The sequence below is a fragment of the Leptonychotes weddellii genome, chromosome 10 (assembly GCF_054177405.1).
Source record: "Leptonychotes weddellii isolate Sample4059 chromosome 10, ASM5417740v2, whole genome shotgun sequence".
NCBI classification, from domain to species: Eukaryota; Metazoa; Chordata; class Mammalia; order Carnivora; family Phocidae; genus Leptonychotes; species Leptonychotes weddellii.
This window is the reverse complement of record NC_138378.1, coordinates 4,364,837-4,386,479: the sequence shown is the minus strand read 5'-3', so window position 1 is coordinate 4,386,479 and position 21,643 is coordinate 4,364,837. Positions and strand designations below refer to the sequence as shown.

General features: G+C 40.5%; 1 protein-coding gene across 1 annotated transcript in view; it reads left to right on the top strand.

Moving 5' to 3' along the window:
* The window catches only part of VAPB (VAMP associated protein B and C), a 59,020-nt gene that overhangs the window by 14,773 nt on the left and 22,604 nt on the right, over positions 1 to 21,643 (top strand). The window contains exon 2 of the mRNA XM_081832531.1: positions 12,614 to 12,766. Coding sequence (XP_081688657.1) covers positions 12,614 to 12,766 — 153 coding nt within the window. The remainder of the gene's footprint in view (positions 1 to 12,613; positions 12,767 to 21,643) is intronic.

The following is a 21,643-nucleotide window of genomic DNA, read 5'->3' as shown; positions in this document are numbered from 1 at the left end:
TTTTTTAAGATTTTATTTTTCATTTTTGTGTAGTCTCTACCCACAACGTGAGGCTCGAACTCATGCCCCTGAGATCAAGAGTCATATGCTCTACTGTCTGAGCCAGCCAGGTGTCCCAGACCTGGCACAATTAAACATTAACTAATATCACTATCATTTGATAATTTCTCTCTCTCTCTCTTCTTTTTCTTCCCAAAATATATCATCCTAGAGCCTCAATCCCAGATTCTTATTTCTTAATTCTGGATGGGTCCTGGAATGGTTCCCCAAGCATGCTTACTGTCTTCCCAGGGTTCTGGCAGGAGGAACAGAGCTGTCTCTGTAGCTGGAGGGCTTTAGCACAGCACCTGGACAGTTCATTCATCAGGTACTTACTGAATGCCTACAGTGTGCTAAGTACTGTTCTGGATACCTGAGAGACCAAGGTGAAAAAACTGACAAAACCTTTGCCTTAGCTCATCTTCTGGTGGGAAAGATGGGCACTAAATAAAAAACCAGGAAATACATATAACATGGTGCCAGATAATGGGGCAGTCGAAGGGGGGGTTGTTGTGTAGAGGTTAAAGGGGTTTGGCATTATATTAAAGGGGTTCTATATTAAAAAGGGTGATTGGAGAAGGCCATGTCCCTGAGAAGGTGATATTTGAACTGAGACCTGTATCAAATGAGTGTGCAAGCCATACACACATTTGGGGGAAGACCATTCCAGACAGGGAAGGGCAAGTGCAAGGCCCCAAGGTGGCACTGAGTTTGGTGTATTCACGGAGCAGCAGCAAGATCATTGTGCCTGCAGAGGAGTGATGGAGTGGCTCAGGAGATGGACTCAGAGACAGGAGGAGCCTTCCTGGTAGGCCAGCCACAGGACAGACTTGGGATTTTGTTGTGGGATGAGAAGCCGTGGAGGATTCTGAGCAGGAGTCCGTTTTTAAAAGACCACAGTGTGAAGTAGGGAGAGTAGGCTCTGAGAGGTGTGAGATTGTGAGATGGTATGTGCAAGCCGTAAGGCTACTGCATGAATCCAGGCCCAGAGTACATGAGAGACCGTGGCTAGTACCAGGGTGGTGGCGGTGGAGAGAATGTGGTGAGAAGTGCTCCGATTCCAGATCTGTTCTGAAGGTAGAACTGGCTGATGGGTTAAATGTGGAGTGGGGAAGGAAGAGAGGAATCTAGGGTAATTGCTTTTGGCCCAAGCATGTTAATGAGTGGTGGTTCCTTTTCCTGAGATGGGAAGCAGTGGGTTTGGGGGAGGGGAGTGGGATTTAAGAGTGTTGTTGCAGCTTAAGATGCTTAATACACTTGCAAGCCGTGATCAAGGGAGAGGACCAGGCATGGATATAAATTTGGTTACCATTAGCTAATTAGAATATGGTATTAGAGGGAATCCTATTTTTCAATTGAGAGATTAGGAAGCCTTTCCAAAAGAGAAGGCATTTGAGCAAAACTTTGAAGAAGGAGTATGATTTCTAAAGGCAGAAAAAGGGGGAAATAGAAGATATTTTTCATCCAAGTCTCAGAGCCTTTTTCCCTGGTCCCTGGTTGAATTTGTTTAAGAAGCTGCTGACCTGGTTGATAATCTCTTTTCATTGGTATAGCCACTTAGGTTCTCTGTTGAAAAGGAAACCAGAGCAGATTACATACTGACTGATAAACCACATTCTGCTATTCCTCATTGTTCACAAATTGAAAATGTAAGGTGAACCATAGAGGTGCAGAATGCTAAATGTGTTTTGCTTCACTGTGTGTCTGCTGTGCATTGGGATGTGTTGATTTTGGTGTGGAAGCTTTCCCCATGCCATCATCTTCACTAAAGATTGAACATTTTGGGGGAGTTTTTACTTCTACTGATACTGACCTTATGCACTTGACTTGAGCTGTTAATTTATAACTTAGTCAAGTTAAAACCGCAGCTACAACCATGAGGAATTGGGACCCGCTTGCTGTCTTACCACTCATATCCCTCACTTGGGCATAATGTCTGTCTTGACTCTTGTTGCTTTGTGTGAAAAAAATGAGTCATGTTTTGCCACTCTCCTGTTTAGGTGGAATTTTATTTGGAGTGGAATATCGCTTATCTTTTTATTTTCATGATCACTGTAATCTTGTGATTATTTTGGTCTTCTAAAGAGAGAAAAATTACTAGATATTTGTTACAATGGGATAAAGATTGTGCCTAGAAAAAATTCAGTTTATTAAATGGTCTAAGATACTTTTAGAACTGATATATAAAATTCATACTAGTCAGGTGTACTATTACTTTAATCTTCAGCTGTCTACTGTAGTCTGTCTTAGTGCTGCGTGTAGATAGGATTATGCAGTTTCAGCCTTTATATAATACTTTTAGCTATTTTTCTATTTAGAAAAAAAAGTGTTGCAAGTAGTCACAGTATTTCTCTCTGAAGGGGTAAAGGCTTCTAGTCTTCTAACAATAGACTTTGTAAAAAATTTTAGGTTTGGGTTTTTGTCTTAAATTAGTGAGACCACTGCTACTTTAAACATGTTTTTAAATGATAACCTTGGTTTTTATAAATTACACAAGAATGCCTGTTGATGTAGGTATATTGGTTTTCAACAACTCCATAATTCAGGATTCTAGTATTTTTTATATATACAAGGCATTCTGGGTAAGAAGAAAATGATCTCAAACATTGCCTGAATCTGACATAAACTGCAGATAGCTTTCTTTATCTGGAAAAACACTTAAATACAGAAAAATACAGATAATGTAATAAATAGCCAAATACAGAATAACTAAATGTTAATTTGTTATACTTGTTTTAAGTCTTTCTTTAATAAGTACACTTTGCGAAGAATTTGAAGACATGTCTGCCCATTTTTGCTCCTCTCTTTTCTTTACTCTCCAGAGGAGTTTAGTGTGAACTGCTTCCGCAGTTATATGACTTCATGTACTATTATGGCCAAGCGTCCCTTAGCATGCTTTTGAGACCCATCTCCTGTCGAAATACAGGTCTGGTTAATTCCTTTCAGTTGTTGTATAGTATTCCTTTGTAAGAATGGAGCATATTTACTAACAAGAGTTCTTTGTATAGTCTGAATAATAATTGCTTATCTGTCAACATAAGCTACAAAGAGCTTTCAGTTTCCTAAGCTGTTGTTTACAGCTGTGTGTCTTTTTCGGTAGCCTTCCTGAGTTTGACCTTAGGCCTTTCACGGTGCTTTTATCTATTGAACTCTTACACTACAGTACAGTGCCTTGTGGTCTAGCTTTCCCACCCATGGAGTTGGACTGACTTTTATTTCTTTCTGCTCCAAGGCAGCTAGGAGACTAGTGAGTTGAACCAGCAGCCTGAAAGTTTGGTGGAGTCTGTTTCAGTCAGGCTGGCTGCTGGTGTGCCTGTGGTGGCGTCATCAATGAGTATTCTTGGTGTTGATTTCTCCCGCTCTAATAATGGGTAGGACGCGTCTGTCTCCTGAGGATATTCTGTTCACTTTATTAATTTAGAGGTTACTTTATTAATTGAGAACACTTTGCATTCTGAGGTTTCTTCAGGAAAGGGATGTGTCTTTATGTGCAGGGTTCTTTATGTGTGGTTATTTCAAAATAAGAGCTACACAATTAGGCTTTCTGTTGAAATATTGGAATCCAATGTCTGCCATTAAAAACACATTGGTTGCAAAGCTTTATTTTTTTTCTAAAGCATTGATTTAATATGTGAGCTAACAATTCAATCAAGAAAATAGATTAAAAAAAAAACTTCTCCCAGTGTCCTTACTCTTGAATTCATAGTTATTTAAGAGCTCACCCTCTTTGAGTATCTGTTACTGTATCTTTTTTTCATTTTTTTAGAGGGGGGCGACTTTAAACAAAATTATCATAGAATAATAATGATGAAAGTATTATTGACTCAAGTGAACATTTTTAATACGTTCATCCTGTATATGGACAGCATGAATTTATCATGACTTCAGATCCCAGTTATGGAGTAGGCATCTGTTTATAGGAACCGTGCCAGGATCAGAATTGAGTTGCCTTTAAGGAAGTCTGGCATTCATTCACTCTGTACACACTTATTGAGCCCCTTTACTGCTTGGGTTGACTCAGGGCCTCCAGTGATGAACAGGACGGGCACAGCTTCCTCTTCCACGCAACTTTACTCTAGGTGGGAAGCAGTCAGGAGAGCAACGTTTGAGCTGTCAGGTGACAGAAGTCCTGCGCTGAAGGTAGAAAGGGTGATAGTGCTGGGGAGGGGGGTGCAGCAGCAGTCTTGGGCCTTCATTCACCCAGAGCCTCGTTGTGCACACAGGGGAGGCATGCATGAAGAGTAAAACTATTGCTTAAAATAGTTAGGATCATGGTGTGGCCATTCATTCATTCATTCATTCACTCAGAAAATGTACTGAGTATTTTGCTTTGTGTCTGGAAATATGCTAGATGATGGTGATCAGTAGTGAACAAGAGGGACAGAAATGTCTCTCTTTCATGGAGTTTCGCTTTTGGAAGGGGAAGACTTACATAAACAAGGAAAAAAAATGTGACAATTGGTGCATTGCAGATGGTTAGGGAAAGCAGGAGGCAGTAGGATACTCTAATGGAAATAGACTGCCAAAGGATAAATTTTAAAGACATCTGTAAGATATCCAGCAGACTTTACTTCATAGTGTCCATTTCTCCCCATTCCTATATACTTTTCCTGTGCTCGGAGTCTATTGTATTGAAACCTCAAGCATAATTTTATTGTCTTAACAAAATCCATCATCAGTCCTAGGGTGCTGGAGACAGATTATTACCTTCCCAGAAGGTAATCTTTTCAGAGCTGAAGTGAAATATGGTAAGTTGTTTTTTGGAAGTGTTGAAGAAAGGAGAGATACTGTACCTAAATTGTGTTTGCAAAAATATAAAGTAATACAGCTCTTTTTATGCAGAGTGAAAAAAGCTGTTGTGGAGCCAATAACTTTAAGTTTATATCTGGAAAGCTGAGACCTGATAGATTATATGTCAGTTTGGTATATAAGTTATTTGGTAACACATATAGTTTGAGTTTCAAAGTATTGTAGCTACATTAGGAACATACTACAAAGGAAGGATGTGTATTGCTAACACCGGAATTTCATGAACTCCAGAGGCGCCTGGGTGGCTCAGTCGTTAAGCGTCTGCCTTCGGCTCAGGTCATGATCCCAGCGTCCTGGGATCGAGTCCCTCTTGTGTTCCCTCTCTCGCTGCGTCTCTCTCTGTCAAATAAATAAAATCTTTAAAAAAAAAAAAAAAGAATTTCATTAACTCCAGAAAAAGGAAGAAAAGCAATTTCTTTGCAAAGCATCTTTCTTCATGTATACCTGTGTGTGTGTGTGTACTTCATTTATGTGTACACATATAAAATATATAAGTATTTCAAAATTAATATTTAGTATCAGAAATGTTGGGGTGCTTCCAAAACTTAATTAATACAAAGTCCAAATACTTTTTTCTCCTCCTTTTTTGAAAAAAAACAAAAGCTCTGTTTTTTAAAGTAGTTTCAGGTTCACAGCAAAACTGAGCAGAAGGTACAGAGTTCCCATATACCCCTGGTTCCACATGTGCACGGCCTTCCCCCACTATCAGCATCCAGTGCCAGAGGGGTACATCTGTTAAAACTGGTAAACCTATGTAGATACATCATTATCACCCAAAGTCCGTAGTCTACATTAGGGTCCAGCCTTGGTGTTGTACATCCTGTGGGTTTTGACAAATACATATAATGACATGCATCCACCAGTGTGGTATCATACAGAATAGTTTCACTGCCCTGACAATCCCCTGTACTCCACCTATTCAGTCCTTTTTCTCCTCCCAATTCCTGGCAACCACTGATCTTTTTTAGTTTCCATAATGTTGCCTATTCTAGAATGTTATATAATTGAAATCATACGGGATATAGCCTTTTCAGATTGGCTTCTTTCACTTAGTGTTATGCATTTAAGATTCCTTCATGTCTGAATTATGGCATGATAGCTCATTTTAGCACAGAATAATATTCCATTGTCTGGATGGACAACAGTTTATCCATTTACTTACTGAAGGACATCTTCATTGCTTCCAAGTTTTGATGATTATGAATAAAGCTGCTATGAACACTGATGTGCAGGTTTTTGTGTGCACATGAGTTTTTGACTCCTCTTAGTGAATACCAAGGCTTTCGATTGCTGGATTATATGGCAGGAGTATGTGTAGTTTTTTTTTTTTTTTTAAGAAACAGCCAAACTGTTCCAAAGTGGCTGTGCCCTTTTGTATTCCCACCAGGAAGGAGTGAGGGCTCCTGCTGCCCCCCATCCTGGCCAGTATTTGATGATGTCAGTGCTGTAAATTTTGGCCCTTTTGGTGTGTGTTGGTATCTCACTGTTTCATTGTTTTAATTTGCAGTTTCCTTTTTTTTTTTTTTTAGATTTTATTTATTTGATAGAGAGAGACACAGCGGGAGAGGGAACACAAGCAGGGGGAGTGGGAGAGGGAGAAGCAGGCTTCCCGCTGAGCAGGGAGCCCAAAGCCGGGCTCAATCCCAGGACCCTAGGATCACGACCTGAGTGGAAGGCAGATGCTTAACAACTGAGCCACCCAGGCGCCCCTAATTTGCAGTTTCCTAATGACATATGTTGAACATCTTTTCATTTGTATATTTTTCCATTTGTTTATCTTATTTTCCATCTATGTATCTTCTTTGGTGAGGTATCTGTTCAGATCTTCTGCCCATTTTTTGTGGTGTTCATTTTCTTACTGAGTTTTAAGAGTTCTTTGTATATTTGGATGACAGTCCTTTATCAGATAGGTCTTCTGCAAATATTTCCTCCCAGTCTGTGGCCTGCTTGTCTTCTCATTCTCCTGACAGTGCCCATTGCAAAGCAGATGTTTTTCATTTTAATGAAGTCCAGTTTGTCAATTCTTTCTTTCATGGATGGTTGGTACCTTTGGTGTTGTCTCTGAAAAGTCACCACCAAACCCAAGGCCATCTAGATTTTCTTCTGTGTTATCTTCTAGGAGTCTTACAGTTTCTTGTGGTGTGTGTGTGTATTTATATTAATTCCGGTTAAATTGAATTGCTGAGTAAAAATGAAATGATATATTTACCCCTTAAAAAAATTCTGTCCTGTTGTTTACAGATGGGGTGATAAGATGTGCTTGAGGTCACACAGATAAACAAGGCCAAGATGGAGTTTTGAGTTCACTTGGCAGTTTTCCCTCTTACCTTTTACAGTCACTGGGACTCGAGCGCTTAACTTACTCTTTTGTAAAAATGGTATTTGCATTTCCTGAAAGGAAGACTGTTGTTGGTCTTTTCCTTTCTGGGTCTCTGAATGAACGAATGAATGATTACAGAAAAGAGGTACAGTACTTGCACTGTGCATGGATTGGTAAAATGTTTAAGGGTTTAATGGAATACTTTTTTCTACAAAGCACTCTTGTGTTTCCTTCATGATAAGTTTATCCAGCCATTTTTGATGACATTTTCAGTACTTGGAACCTGACCTCTTACCGTTGAGAAGTTTGCTGGATTGTGACCTTCTTTCCTTGGCCTTTAAACCAGCACTTTATAATTCCAAGGCTCCATGTTTGTAAGACTAAAAAATTAACCGTTCCTCCTTTCACATTTAGTGCAATGCATACTTCTGCTGGCTTTGTAGTCTCTGTATTCTTTGCTTTCTAAGACAGGTGAGTTCCAGATCTTACTGTTTGAAAATACACACTTCAGAATGACAGTAAGTCACGCCTTGGTGGAGAAAATAGTTTATACTGTGCTTAGCTTTATCTAAATTCCATTTAGAGTATGTCAAGGAAGTCAATACCCAAGTTAGTCATTGCTATTTGTGAGCATCTACAAACTCAAGAATTTTCACAGATGAGTATGCATAATATAGGGCATAAAGAATATTACTCAAAAAAAAAAAAAAAAGAATATTACTCAAATTGTTAAGAAGAAAAATTAAAATGTTAAAGATTATTCCTAATTTCTCCCAAGTTCATATTGCTTCATTTTTTTGGCCTTCATTTCACATTTTAGATCCTTAGTTCCTAGTTTTATATAAACATTATCTGAAATAAAGAATAGAGGATTGGAAAGAAAAATGATTAAAAGTATGTGCTGGGGCGCCTGGGTGGCTCAGTTGGTTAAGCGACTGCCTTCGACTCAGGTCATGATCCTGGAGTCCCGGGATCGAGTCCCACATCGGGCTCCCTGCTCGGCAGGGAGTCTGCTTCTCCCTCTGACCCTCCCCCCTCTCATGCTCTCTGTCTCTCATTCTCTCTCTCGCAAATAAATAAAATCTTAAAAAAAAAAAAAAAAAGTATGTGCTGTGGTTCTAGAGGTACCAAATCATTTTTTCATTTCTTGGAGGAAAAAAGTCTAACTTTTGAAGGAGATTTCATTTGTAAAATTGACTCTTTACTTAATAAGCATGTTTAAATTCATTGGTGATAAATATGCATGTTGGTATAGTAAAATCCCATTTTTTACATAATGCTTTAATGGAAATGGCAGTTTTATGAAATGAAAGTGACTAGTAAAAATCTGAATGATGCTCATAAGCCCTTACATCATTTTTATTGAGGTTTTTGTATATTCTAATTCATTAATACAGGGAAAAAGGAGGGCACTAACATGGTTTATTTCCTATAATTACTCAAATCGAGTATAATTTATTTTCAATAAAATTCTTAGAGTACACTGCCCAGGGTGGGGAGAAGAGGGCTGGCCTGTTTTTACAAAATGTCTAGGTTTTTACTCATGAGACTTTGCTGTTTTAACAATGTTGTTCACTTGCGTGTATTTTCAGTATAGTTCCCTCTAGATTTTTACAAATAAAAACCTATGTAAGTGCAAGAAATCCCAAACACTTAAAGGCCCAGGATTGAGTGTTGAAGGAGAAATCTGGATTATTTATTTATCCTACTTAATACTACAAATATTGTTTGTCTTTTAATAAATTAGACTACCTTTTATGTGATTTATAATGTGAAACATTATTTATATTACTGTGTAATAAATTAACTGGAGGGAATTTCCAAAAACCACTTAGTGTTTACAGTTAAATTTGGTTTATTTTTGTGGAATACCTAGAAGAAAAGGTCAGTGTAAGGGATAAACAAATACTTAAATTTTGGTGCGCCCCTACCCCCAACTTCTTGAGGTAGGGCAAGGAGGAAGAAACACTACAAACTGAGTTGGAAACAAGTAAATATTCTTAATTTCATCACAGTGAAATCTTGCCAACAACCCTATTTTCTGCTCAGTATACTTCAGACCACCATAGGAAAATCTGTAATTTTTTTGGATGTAATTGTGGGCCATTACGAATTCTTGGCATTGTCATCTGAAGATGCTTCCATGTTCTTGAGACAGAATTTTGTTGAAACTAACAACTTTAAGTTTATATCTGGAAAACGTTAAGGCCTGATAGTTTCATAAATCACCATCAGATTGTCAGTACCCTCCCTCCCAGCCCCGCCCCCGGGGTTTATATTTGAAAGCTCATTCCTTTTCAGGTGTCTCTTTGTGTAGACACACAGCTTGTCTGTTTTCTTCTCCTTTGCCCTAGCATTGTGAGCTGTTTGAGCTGGAGCTATGCTTATGTGAGTTCTTGTGATTGGCAGTTCTTCTGTAAAGGCCAGGAATGTGGACATGCGTGGTGTGTATGTCATTTGTTCATGCATGAGTGTGTGTGTGCGTGTTTAATTGCTGTCTTTGACTCCAGAAAATCAGAGTTGTGTTTAGCTGTTCTTTTTTCGTTTTACCACTGCTGAAGTGATCTCCACTCTTAAGCAAGCAGAGAGTCTTTTGGGGGGATAAGTCAGATTGTGTGCTTTGTGGAGAGTGGAAAAGGGTAGAGGCGCGGAGAGCTGCTGCCTCCATAATCCCCTAAACACGTCTCAGCACCAGGGATACTGTTTCTCCCTTGATGCCCAAAACTTGATACAAGGACGGAGAGTTGTCAGCATGGGGCTCTTCCTCATTGTAGCTGAAAGTCTTCTTAGGCCACAGAGTACCTGCCCTCTTGGGTAAGCTTTTGGTTCTCAGTAAGGAGATGACTTTGAGTGTAGTGAGAGGGTTGTTTGTGATGGGCGTCAGTAGGTGAGATGCACTGCCGAAGATGCTTTTACCCGTGTCTGGCCACAACTGCACCTACAAAATGCCTGAGCCTCCAGAGGGCCAAAGGCAGGGCTTTTTAGAAAGATAATCCAATGGAAACATTCTCTTTAGGCATGTCATTCTTGAAGGTGCCATTGCCCATGGAATGAGAATAAATTCTAGTGTAAGTAACTTAAAACCGTCAGTGACCCAGTAGTACAGTTGATTCTGCTATAATGCAATGTATGCATTCCTAAAAATCGCCATACCACATAAAATAGCAGGATAAACGCTGTAGGACTTACAAGAGGGAAATGAGGTTAAGTCCACAATGTTCAAAAACTTTGTTGGTCATATACACACACACAGACAGGAGCCTAATCATGGTTTTACACACGTTAAATCGGTAGGAAATACGGTATTGTATTTCAGTAAACATGGCACTTCACCTTGAAGAAGACATGAAGTTTGCCTGTGGAGGTGGCATCGGGATAGTTGTAGTTTGTGAGTCACTGTCCAGTGGAGGAAGGAGGGAGATGGTGACTGTGGGTGTGGGTGGTTGTGGCTGCCAACCCACAGGTGAGCTGAGGTAGCTGATAGGGGTGGTGGTGTGTGTAGGGGGTGTATTTTGTGTATTTCTAGGCAGCTTGGTTCAGCTGGATGCACTTTTCTGTGTTCATCTAGCATTTCTTGTAGACAAAATCATGCATAAGCAAATGTGAAATTTGTTTTATGCTCAGATTGTCCCTCTAATATGCACATCAATCACAGTGGAACAAATTCACGATTTCAAACTAAGCTTTATGGCAGAACTGGCTATAGTTTATTTGATTTTGGAACTGAGTCCCTTTTCCTTTCTTCCTTTCCATCATTATTGATTTCTTAATTTATATTTAAGTTAAGCCCATATCAAATTGATTTTTTATACCCTGAGTGCTTCTGAAGGAGAGAAAGTAGCCTGAGATTTTAATTTTGCTAGTGCTTATCCACCTGGTAGTTTCCTCCTTGGCGAATATCTTTGCCTGCCTGCCTGTCTGTCTGTCTGTTGTCTATCGTCCATCTAGATACACACACACTGAGACCTTTACTAGATGCTTGGAGGTACAGAATGTATTCTGTATTCTGGAGATACAGAAACTGGTAAGGTATCGTCCTTATCTTAAGGAGCTTAGAGTCTCATTGAAAATTTTTCAAGGCACAGATTTGAATGTCTTTTTTGGGTTTCCTTAGGGAACGGATGAACCAACATTATTTATTTCTTGGTTTGTGAACATAGGAGCACACAGACCTTCCCACCCCGCCTCCTACTTCTTTGTAAATGTAGAGATAGGAGTAAAGAGCTTGTGTGGAGGAAACTCAAAGATACCATTGATTTACATGGTGAAAAGATGTCAATTTGAAAAGAGGTTGAAAAGGACTTAGGAGGTCTTGTAGTCAACCCTCCCACTGACTCCTTAATAAACCTAGTGGTCAGGTATCCACGGTAGAGCAGTAAATGGAAAAAAAGCAAGTTTCAGAGTAACGTGACTAGTATGATCCCTCTTGTTGTCCCCCTCCCGGTACATGTGTGTACGTGCTGTTTGTATAAGCACAGATGATGTGAGAAGATCTCCTGTAGTAGTCACCTCAGGGGACAAGGGAAAGCTTATTAACTTCCTCTTTATACATCTCTTATTGTTTGGCTTGTTTTAAGAAGCATGTTTTACTTTTTTAATTAAAAAATCTAATAAAGTAGAAAATGAATAAATAATAATAATAAAAAATACCCTCCGGGCCCTGAGCTTTGTTTTCATCTTCTCAGTAGCCTGCGTAGTTATAAAACTGAACATGACGTTCCAGGTGTGGGCTGCCTAGCAGGACTCCGACCTTACTGTAGTTAACGCTGTATTGTGGGGGGGTGGGTTCTGTGTTTATAGACCATTAACACCTTAAAGTCTTTTTTACACCTGCTACCCTTGGCACACTCTGCCCTTGGTAATTGTGGGACCCAAGTTTAATCCTTCAGATTCTGTTAGAGGTCATCTTATTGTGGATATCAGAATTTAACATAGGTTAAGAACTGGTCTTGGATTGGATTCAGGCTGCCTGGTTCAGATCCTAACTACCTACCACTAACTAGCATGAACACTTAGACAAGAAACGCATATTCCTGAGCCTCCGTTGTCGTCATCGTCTTCTTTTTTTTTTGTGGGCAGCAAAGCAAAGTTTATTGAGCGATAGTCTAAAGCTCCAGGAGAGGGAGGACCTGAGAGGGTTGCCCGAGCCTCTGTTTTCTTATCGGTAAAACGACAATAACCATAAAGTTGTGAGGTTTCAAGGAGAGCCTGATGTTAGAACGCTTACCTAGATTGCCTGGTAGTGTGATGAGAACGTGGTGAATTTCAGATGCTGCTGTTAGTGTGTTAACATCCGTTCCTTTCTCCCATCCGTGATAGTGAGCTAGTTTTGGATCTTGAATCTTCCCTTAACTATATACCATATCCCTCCCGACCCCAGAACATAAATCAGTCTTCTAAACTTTCCTCACAAGGTCTCCAATCAGTCTCTGCCTCATTCCACAGGTCCCTTCACTGATGTCGTCACCACCAACCTAAAGCTTGGCAACCCAACAGACCGAAATGTGTGTTTTAAAGTGAAGACCACAGCACCACGTAGATACTGCGTGAGGCCCAACAGTGGGATCATCGATGCAGGGGCCTCGATTAATGTATCTGGTAAGTCCGGAGACTGGAGGCCAACGGGGGGGCTAAAAAGTCCCCCTAAAGCCAGTAGGATTTCTTAAAGTTTGCATTTGGTATAGCAATATAAGACAATAGACTTCTCCCTGAACCCGCCACCCTCTGATTGAAAAGCTTAGTGGGTCCCACTCACCTATTGGTTTTCCATAATTAAAGCCTCTTTGGTTTAATGCTTACAGCCTTCTGTGCCTTAATAGTTACAGCAAAAGTAAAGTGGTAACTTTAGACTTTACTTCAGAATGAGTTTGGTTTTCACTCCCTTGAAATTAAATCTGCCCTTTGGCAATAAATAAAAAAGGGCTAAACAAACTTAATTTTACTTTGTGGGAGAATGCTAAATAGAGTTATTTTCTTATTTAAGCTAAATGGTTTCTGACATTAGGCTTTTGTCATTCCCAATGATTGGTAACTGCACTTTACTGATCGTGAAAAGCTCAGGGAGGTGAGGACTGAGGAGACTGGACTATATCCAAGGGCGAAAGTTTTGTGCGTGTCTGATGGGTTTTTCCCTTACGGTCTGAGAATGCATATATTTTCCAAAGTCCAGCTTTTGAAAAGACGCTGGTAGAGTGCCCAGATTGAGAATTGGATTTTAGAATTAAGGAGATGTAAGTGATGGGTTTGAGTTTAAATGTCTTTTAGAAATGGAATAAACTTTCAGCTTATTAGAACTTCTGGATCCAAGATGCCTTTTGTATTTGTGGAGGAGCTGTGGGGGAGTGTGTGTTTATCCTGTAAAAATCAGGAGACTTTGTGTCACAGAGGGTTCTGCATCATTAGAAGCTACTACTCATTGAGATGGGTACTTGACTGGCTTTTTCCATGACAGATTTTGATTGTGATGCATTTGGCTATTCATTTGACACCTAAAAGAAAATGATTCACCTCTTTGGAAAGATATAAGGTGTTTCATTATCTGATCATTTCTGTAAACTCTTATTCCCCACATCCATTGGTTTCTCTCATTATGGTGCTCCCACACCAGCTATCCCCCTGTGTGCTTCTCTCTGAGGCTGCAAGACCTGATCTGGACACTTGAATTGGGTTGTTATTCAGGAAGTCAGAAGGGTGAGAGCCAAATTTTATTGAGGGTCTCCTTTGTGCTGGGCCAGCACACACATTATCTCATATAATTTCTGTTATTTGGCCTGTGAGGAATGCATCATTACCTGCCTTGTACTAAGAAGGAGACCGGTGGCTGTAGGCTCACGAACCTAGCAAGTGACACAGCCAAGATGTGGATCACTGTGTCTGGCTCCGAAGCCCAGACTAAAGTGCAGCGTGCTGGGGAAGGGAAAGGGTCTGAGCTGTTGGCATTTCTGTACCCCTTGGATCCATATGGTTTCAGTTTTTCTGCTGAAATCTTTATTCCCTTTTATTGACTTTGGTTTTCCTCTTGATTTCTTTGCCCATATCAAATTTGAGCAAGGTTGTCAGTAGATGAGAATTACAAATTTTCAGGGTAAATAAGGGGGCAGCAACATAGTTTCGGAATAAAATAGTCTCAACAGGCAGTTGTACAGTGTAGGTGTGCTTTCCAGTATGAAATATAAATGTGTGTATGTCTCTTTCAGAAAGACTCATCCCTCCCCCAATCATAGGAATGGTTGTTTTGTTTTTTGTTTTTTGTTTTTAAGATTTTATTTATTCATTTCTTAGAGCACGGGAACTGGGAGGGGAGGGGGGGAGAGAGAATCTGAAGCAGACTCCGTGTTGAGCATGGAGCCTGATGTGGGGCTCGATCTCATGACCCTGAGATCATGACCTGAGCTGAAACCAAGACTCAGATGCTTAACTGACGGAGCCACTCAAGTGCCCCTATTTTTATTTTTTTTAATTAAAAAAAATTTTTTTGGAATGTTTTTTAAGGTAATAACCCTGGGCATTTGTTTTGATTTATAATTCCCTGCTTAAGGAAGACTGAAGATTTTGTGGTTGTGGCCTTTCTTTTGCAGATAAGAACGGAAGGTACAGAGAATGGGTGTGATTATCTAGGGCCACATGGGTGACTAGTGGCAGAGCTGGTACTTGAAACCAGCTTTGCTCCTGACTCGGTGGCTCTTCTGTGATATGAAGCTGCCTCAACAGTGTTAGGGGGTGGCCCCACTTACAAATGAATATAAAATTTTACATAAAGTACCATGATTCTCAAAATGTAATGTACTTGGGGGAAAGTAATTGAATAATAAAGTGCCCGTGTGTCTACAGGCCTGACTCCTAGATGAAACAAGATTATGTTTGCACATGAGAAGGGCTCCCTTGTTATTATTTGGTGTGTATTTTTCGCACTGCTTGAGGTGCACCTGGGTGAAGCCAGGTGTCGCTGCATTTCTGGGACAGCATCTTCAGTTGGCAGAGGATGCTGGCACCCATCTGCTGCCGTTTTCTGTGCTGAGGGACCAGTGTATAATGTTTTAGACATTCGTATCTCAAGGTAAAAAGCACTGAGCTTTTTAAGGTCCTCTTAAGATGCAGCTATATGATGACATCTTGGTGAGTACGTAGAGTTTCTAGGTTCCTTTGGGAGAGAAGATACCCTCAGGACATGAAGGATACCAGCAGAAGGCAGTGCAGATTGTCCACAGGCCAGGTGTACACATGGCCCCGTTTGGTGTTAACCCACTCTCCTCCGAGATCGCTAGATTTGAGGTCTGGGAACCTGAGCAGAAAGCTTAGTTGTGCTGTTTAACCTGTTGGCCGATCTTTGTCCAATCTATTAATGTCTCTAGGTTCTAGTTTTCTCATTTGTAAAATGGAAGGAATAGTATCTGCCTCACAGAGTACTTTCCAGTGCTGTGTTAACTGAACACATGGCGCAAGAGTGGGATTGTGTTATCTTCCCCACTAGCTTTGATAAAAACTGTTTTTGTTGAACGTGGATTGTACATACTTGAATTGCCTTTTTAGAAATAAATTAATTCCATTTTATTATTTGACTTTTTCTAATTTTAAGAAGTGTGTATTTTTTCTTTCTATGATATGCATTTGTTTTCTAGTGAAAAACCACTGGTGAATTTTCAAATATAATCTATAAAAAGGTGGCCATCAAATCAACTTAAAATACTACCAGCAGGGCCCTGTCTACCACACAGAATGTCGGCATACCCGCAAATGACATGCCTAGTGCATTATTTCTCTCCCATTTCTGAAAACCCTTGGGATGTGCTAGCTATTAGGGGAGGTTATAAATCATTCTTTGAGAGAGGGGGGCAGGGAGGGAAAGAAAGAGAAGGAGGAGTAGGAGATCCACCCACATAGCTGGCCAGAGGCCTGAGGTTCTGAAGGCACACAGATCAGGGTTGTATGGGGGGCACGAGGGGAGACTTTGTAGCTATTAGGTACCTTTCTGACACACCCTGTGAAACTCTTCTTAGCTTTTAGGTAGGCTTGATATATTTAAGGGAGCTTAAATTGTGTGTCAAAAGTCCAGACTCTGACCTATCATGTTACTTTCTCCAGAAGGTGGCAAATTACTTATTGAGTCCTTAAAAAATAACAGCTCTGTTTTAAAAACTTCGGTGGTAAAGTAATGGTTGGAAACAGGCATAACCTAGACTTTTTGTGTCTGTAGGTGAAAATGTGTGGATTTCCCAAAGGGATGGTTTGAGGTCTGGTCACCCGGGTCTAGAATGGGAGTCCTTTTCTTTGTCCTTTATGTAGGTGCTCATTTCATCTCATCTCATTCTTCCAGTAGCCCCTTCTGTGGTTTGTGTCTGTTGGATGAGGCAGTGTAGTAGGTGAGGGGGTGCAGAGTGCTTTCTGTTTGCATTAATTGGCCCAGAATGCCATGGTTTTGGCCCTTGCTCCTTGATACACACCATCTACTAGAGATGGTTTTGAATTATTCAAATCTGGACCTCAGCAAAATAGCTACACTTAAATGGAGATTGGAGAAGCGGAGATTGGATTTTTCCCCCCCTGAGATTTTAAATGCAAGGAAAATAGAACTTTTTGAATTAATGAATTGTTTGAAGCAGTGGGGGGTCTCCCCATTTGTTCTAGCTTTACAAAATTAAATCGATTTTCTGAACTGTCTGGTGGGAAAATATTTTTAAGGTAGATAATTTCTGAAAATGTCTTTGTGGTAAGCTGTTAGTGGTTGTGGATTTTTTTTTTTTAATACTGCAGTTTAATAATGAGGGAGTTTTCCATTAATATTCCAAACCATGTTTGCCAGCGGATACAGCAGGTGAAGTGGTAAAATTATGGGCCCATCAAAAATACTTATGCTTCCTGTAATATGATATTAAGTTTAATATTTTTATAACCTTCACTGAATTCTAATTTCACTAAAGTAGCAAGCATGCTTCCATTTGCAGTTCAATTATGCACATTGGTTGCCTTTGTACCAAGCAAATTAGAAATGCAAAATATCTGTATGTGGGGGGGGGCATTGGAAAGAGTCATTAAAGATACCAATATTTGGGTACAGATACACTTTACTAAGTGAACCCTGGGAATTGAAAATGGATTAAAGACAAACAAACACAAATCTACTAGTGTCTGAATCAGTATTTTAAATTAAAATTCAAAGAATTAAGGAGCAATGTTCACTTCTGACACACAATCCTTTCCAGCACTCCTTTCAATCACATGTTAAAGCATAAAGTTCTTCCAGTAAAATCCTGAGGACAGAGAATTCATATCAGCAGCTCTTCTTGGATGGAAACATTGGTCAATTAATGTAATTGGGTAGTATTGCAATTGATAATTAATCCTTTTAAGATTTTGCTGACTCAGTTTAATGGAGCTGCTTGCCTGCCCTGGACCAGTCAACCTTGGGCTATAGCTTTTAGGTGATTAGCACCAGCGTATAAGTGCACTGCCCTTAGAGAAAGAAGCCAGGCATTCATCTGTCAAGTGCTGATAGCAGAAGCTAAATTTGGGGGGTTTGGGCATCTTAACAGCAACATTCTTCTTTGTTTGATCATTTGCTTTGGAAGCTTCTGATAAGCAAAACCTTTTTATAAATGGTTTTCATGAACCAAGTTTATTCTTCTCAGATAAGAGCGACTCACATTCATACCTAAAAGATGTCTTTAATCTTTTTCACCAGATAGATGAGAGATTCTGGTTTTTTACAAAAGGAAATTAATAAAAATTCAGCCTAATTATGCTTTTTAAAGATTTTTTAAAATTTTACTGTGATATTCAAGTTTCTTAAGAAGAATCCCATGTTTCACTTTGTAGGAGTATGACACAGTTTATTTAATTTCTTTACATTTTCTTTTCTTTTTCTTTTTTTATAAAGATTTTATTTATTTGGGGCACCTGTGTGGCTCAGTCGGTTAAGTGGCTGCCTTCTGCTTGGGTCATGATCCCAGGGTCCTGTGATAGAGCCCTGGGTCTGGCTTCCTGCTCAGTGGGGAGTCTGCTTCTCTCTCTCTCAAATAAATAAATCTTTTTTTTTTTTTTAAGATTTTATTTACTTGAGAGTGAGAGCTCGCAAGCGAGAGAGCAGAAGCAGGGGGAGCAGCAGAGGGAGAGGGAGAAGCAGACTCCCCCACTGAGCAGGAAGCCCCACCTGGGCTTCGATCCCAGGACTCTGGGATCATGACCCAAGCCAAAGGCAGATGCTTAACCAACTGAGACACCCAGGTGCCCCTATTCTTTACATTTTCAAAGATCATGATCAAGATGACTTATCAGGTACACTGAACACCTCACTGAGTGGACAGTAACTTCAGCTTTCTGCGGAGTCACTGAGGAGCAGAAATTAAGCTCAACTTTGGAGCAGCCAAGAGTTACGTTCTTTTCACTCATTATAGTTTCTTGCATATTTATTTATTTATTTTTAAAGATTTCATTTATTTATTTGACAGAGAGAGAGAGAAAGGGCACAGAGGGAGAGTGAGAGGGAGAAGCAGACTCCCAGCTGAGCAGAGAGCCTCACATGGGGCTCAATCCCAGGACCCTGAGATAATGACCTAAGCTGTAGGCAGACCCTTAACCGACTGAGCCACCCAGGCGCCCCAGTTTCTTGCATATTTAAACACTTGAGCTCTTCATCTTGACTCTCTTGTTTACTCTTGCTTTATTTTTTAAATTTTTAAGTTTTTTTTTAAAGATTTTATTTATTTTTGAGAGAAAGCACGTGATCACATGTGGGGGGAGGGGCAGAGGGGAAGAGGCTACCTGCTGAGCAGGGAGCCCAGGGCTCAACTTGATCCCAGGACCCAGGGATCATGAAATGAGCTGAAAGCATACGCTTAACCAGGTGCCCTATTTTTAAAAAAATTTTTAAACATTTTATTTTTAAGTAATCTCTATACCCAAAATGGGGCTTGAACTTACAACCTGAGATAAAGAGTCACACTCCACCGAGTGAGTCAGCCAGGTGCCCCTTCTCTTACTTTAGACTGTTAACCTTGTCCTGGCGTCCGGCCCATTACAGGCCAGAATGAAGTGAAAGGGCTTTGGGAGGTAGCCACAGTGAAGGACGACTGGACAGGAATATCACAAAGGGTGAGTAGGGGAGAGGGTTCAGAAATAACAGCAGGGGACTGGGATGACTTAAGCCTCAGGGCAGACAGTTCTCCGTATTCTAGTTGATCAGTCCCAAGAGCCATGGCTTGTAGGTCTTTCTAAGCTAGAATATAATGGGTGTTCATAATCCCAAGAGTTAATCAGAAAAAGACTATATTGTATTCCATTATAAAGTATTATAGGAAACAGGAAAGTATGTTGGAATTTTTTAAAAAAGATGTATGTTTTGGGCGCCTGGGTGGCTCAGTTGGTTGGGCGACTGCCTTCGGCTCAGGTCATGATCCTGGAGTCCTGGGATCGAGTCCCGCATCGGGCTCCCTGCTCGACGGGGAGTCTGCTTTGCCCTCTGACCCTATCCCCTCTCATGTGTTCTCTCTCATTCTCTCTCTCTCAAGTGAATAGATAAAATCTTTAAAAAAAAAAAAAATAAAAAATAAAAAAATAAAAAAGATGTATGTTTTTAAAAATGTTTATAAAAAAGAGTGAATGAGGCCTGTTCTTTGGTCAGTGCTGTGCATCTGGCACATCTCATCTTCCAGTGACACTGAGGTACATTTGTACTAGTCTCTGCACAAATAAGTCAACCAGACAATGAGAAGTTTGTTATCTACGATGGGCTGTACTGAATTGGAAAATTCTATAGAGAACACAAAGATAATTCAATGTTAACTTACTTATAAGTAGATAAAATTATTTGCCTGCTGGATTTGTCATTCCATCCATAGGACCCTGAATAGGCAGAGTCCCGGAAAGCAGTTATGTTTTCAACATTTTGAGAATCCTAAAGGAAGTAATAAATTTACTCATGATAAGGGTACACAGTCTACAATTCTGAGTTGCTTTGCTTTTGGCTAGAATTATTTCACCTCATTGTGGTAATACTAGTCTTTTAAGCTGATCAGGCTCTGGCTTGTTTCTGATTAGCTTAAAAAAGTAGAGCAGGAACTACATTACTACACCATCAATGCAGTTTGGTAGAGAATAGCCTTTTGGTGGCACACAGGTGATCAAAAAGGAGAAAGAGGGGACAGTTGTGATGCGAAGATTGGAAACTGCTGTCTGAACCCACGGGTAGGAGAGAGTAGCTCCGGGAGGTAGGACAGAAGGTAAGCCAGATGGTTGCGAGTGAAAGAAGGCTTCCTCTCTTTGTGTTGCCCCAAGGCGATTTTTAGAGGGAGCATGATTCAGGAGTGCTTTGAATGTTGGAAGGGAAGAAGGTACACACCTGTCAACCAATGAAAAACTAGTATCCAGAATGTGAGCTATCAAAACATGAAGTCCTGGTCTCAGTCAAATGGGGTAGAAGGGCAAACATGTGGCAAGGAGCTTAGGCATCTCAGTGTCAACAGTGTCCACTAGTAGAATAAGGTCCCCAAAGAAGAATGAGGGTGTGAGAGAGCATTCTGGTAGGGGCCACAGTGTTAGGTGAAATACTGAATACGCGTTCTGCAGGTGTGGTTCCTGGGCTGGTAGAATCAGTATCCTGTTAGAAATACATGTTCTCGGGCGCCTGGGTGGCTCAGTTGGTTGAGCGACTGCCTTCGGCTCAGGTCATGATCCTGGAGTTCCAGGATCGAGTCCCACATCGGGCTCCCTGCTTGGCAGGGAGTCTGCGTCTCCCTCTGACCCTCCTCCCTCTCATGCTCTCTCTCATTCTCTCTCTCTCAAATAAATAAATAAAATCTTTAAAAAAAAAAAAAAAAAGAAATACATGTTCTCAGCCCCACCCCAGATGTGTTTGAATCAGAAACTCTGGAGGTGGGTGGGGTCCCACCACCTGTGTTTTAACAAGAACTCCAGGTGATTCTGATGCATGCTGAACCCTGAGACTCCCCTGTTACCAAGTCAGATTGGTGGGTTAAGTTCTGGAAGGTTGGTGTATTGATATGTGAGTAGGGCAGGAAGACCAAAAGAGACGTGCCAGGTAGGACCGACATGATAAGAAGAGACTTTGGTGATGACAGAACACCCTGTGAATGGGAGTGTGGCCAACAGATGTGTGTACCTGTTATGGGTCCGTACCGGGAAAGCTGAGGAGACTGGGAAGAGTTGCACTGATTGTCTTTTACTTGGGAAATAGGGTTTTTTTTGTAGGAGGGCTTTGGTCTGAGGAATATGGTAATAGTGAATAGGGCGTGTCGGGAAGATTAAATTGACGGGTTATAGGAGCTGTGCAGGGTGATTTGATGCGAGAGACACTGGGAGGAAGGGAGAAGAGCTCCTAGTTGGAGAAATCTAAATGTCAGTGGGGGCCTGAGCTGTGATTGTGGCCATGTAAAACGAGGAGAGAGACATCTCGAAGGTGAGATTCTGAGATTAAAAAAAATAATGAAGCATGTGCCATGCTGCTTGTGAGACTTTCATTCA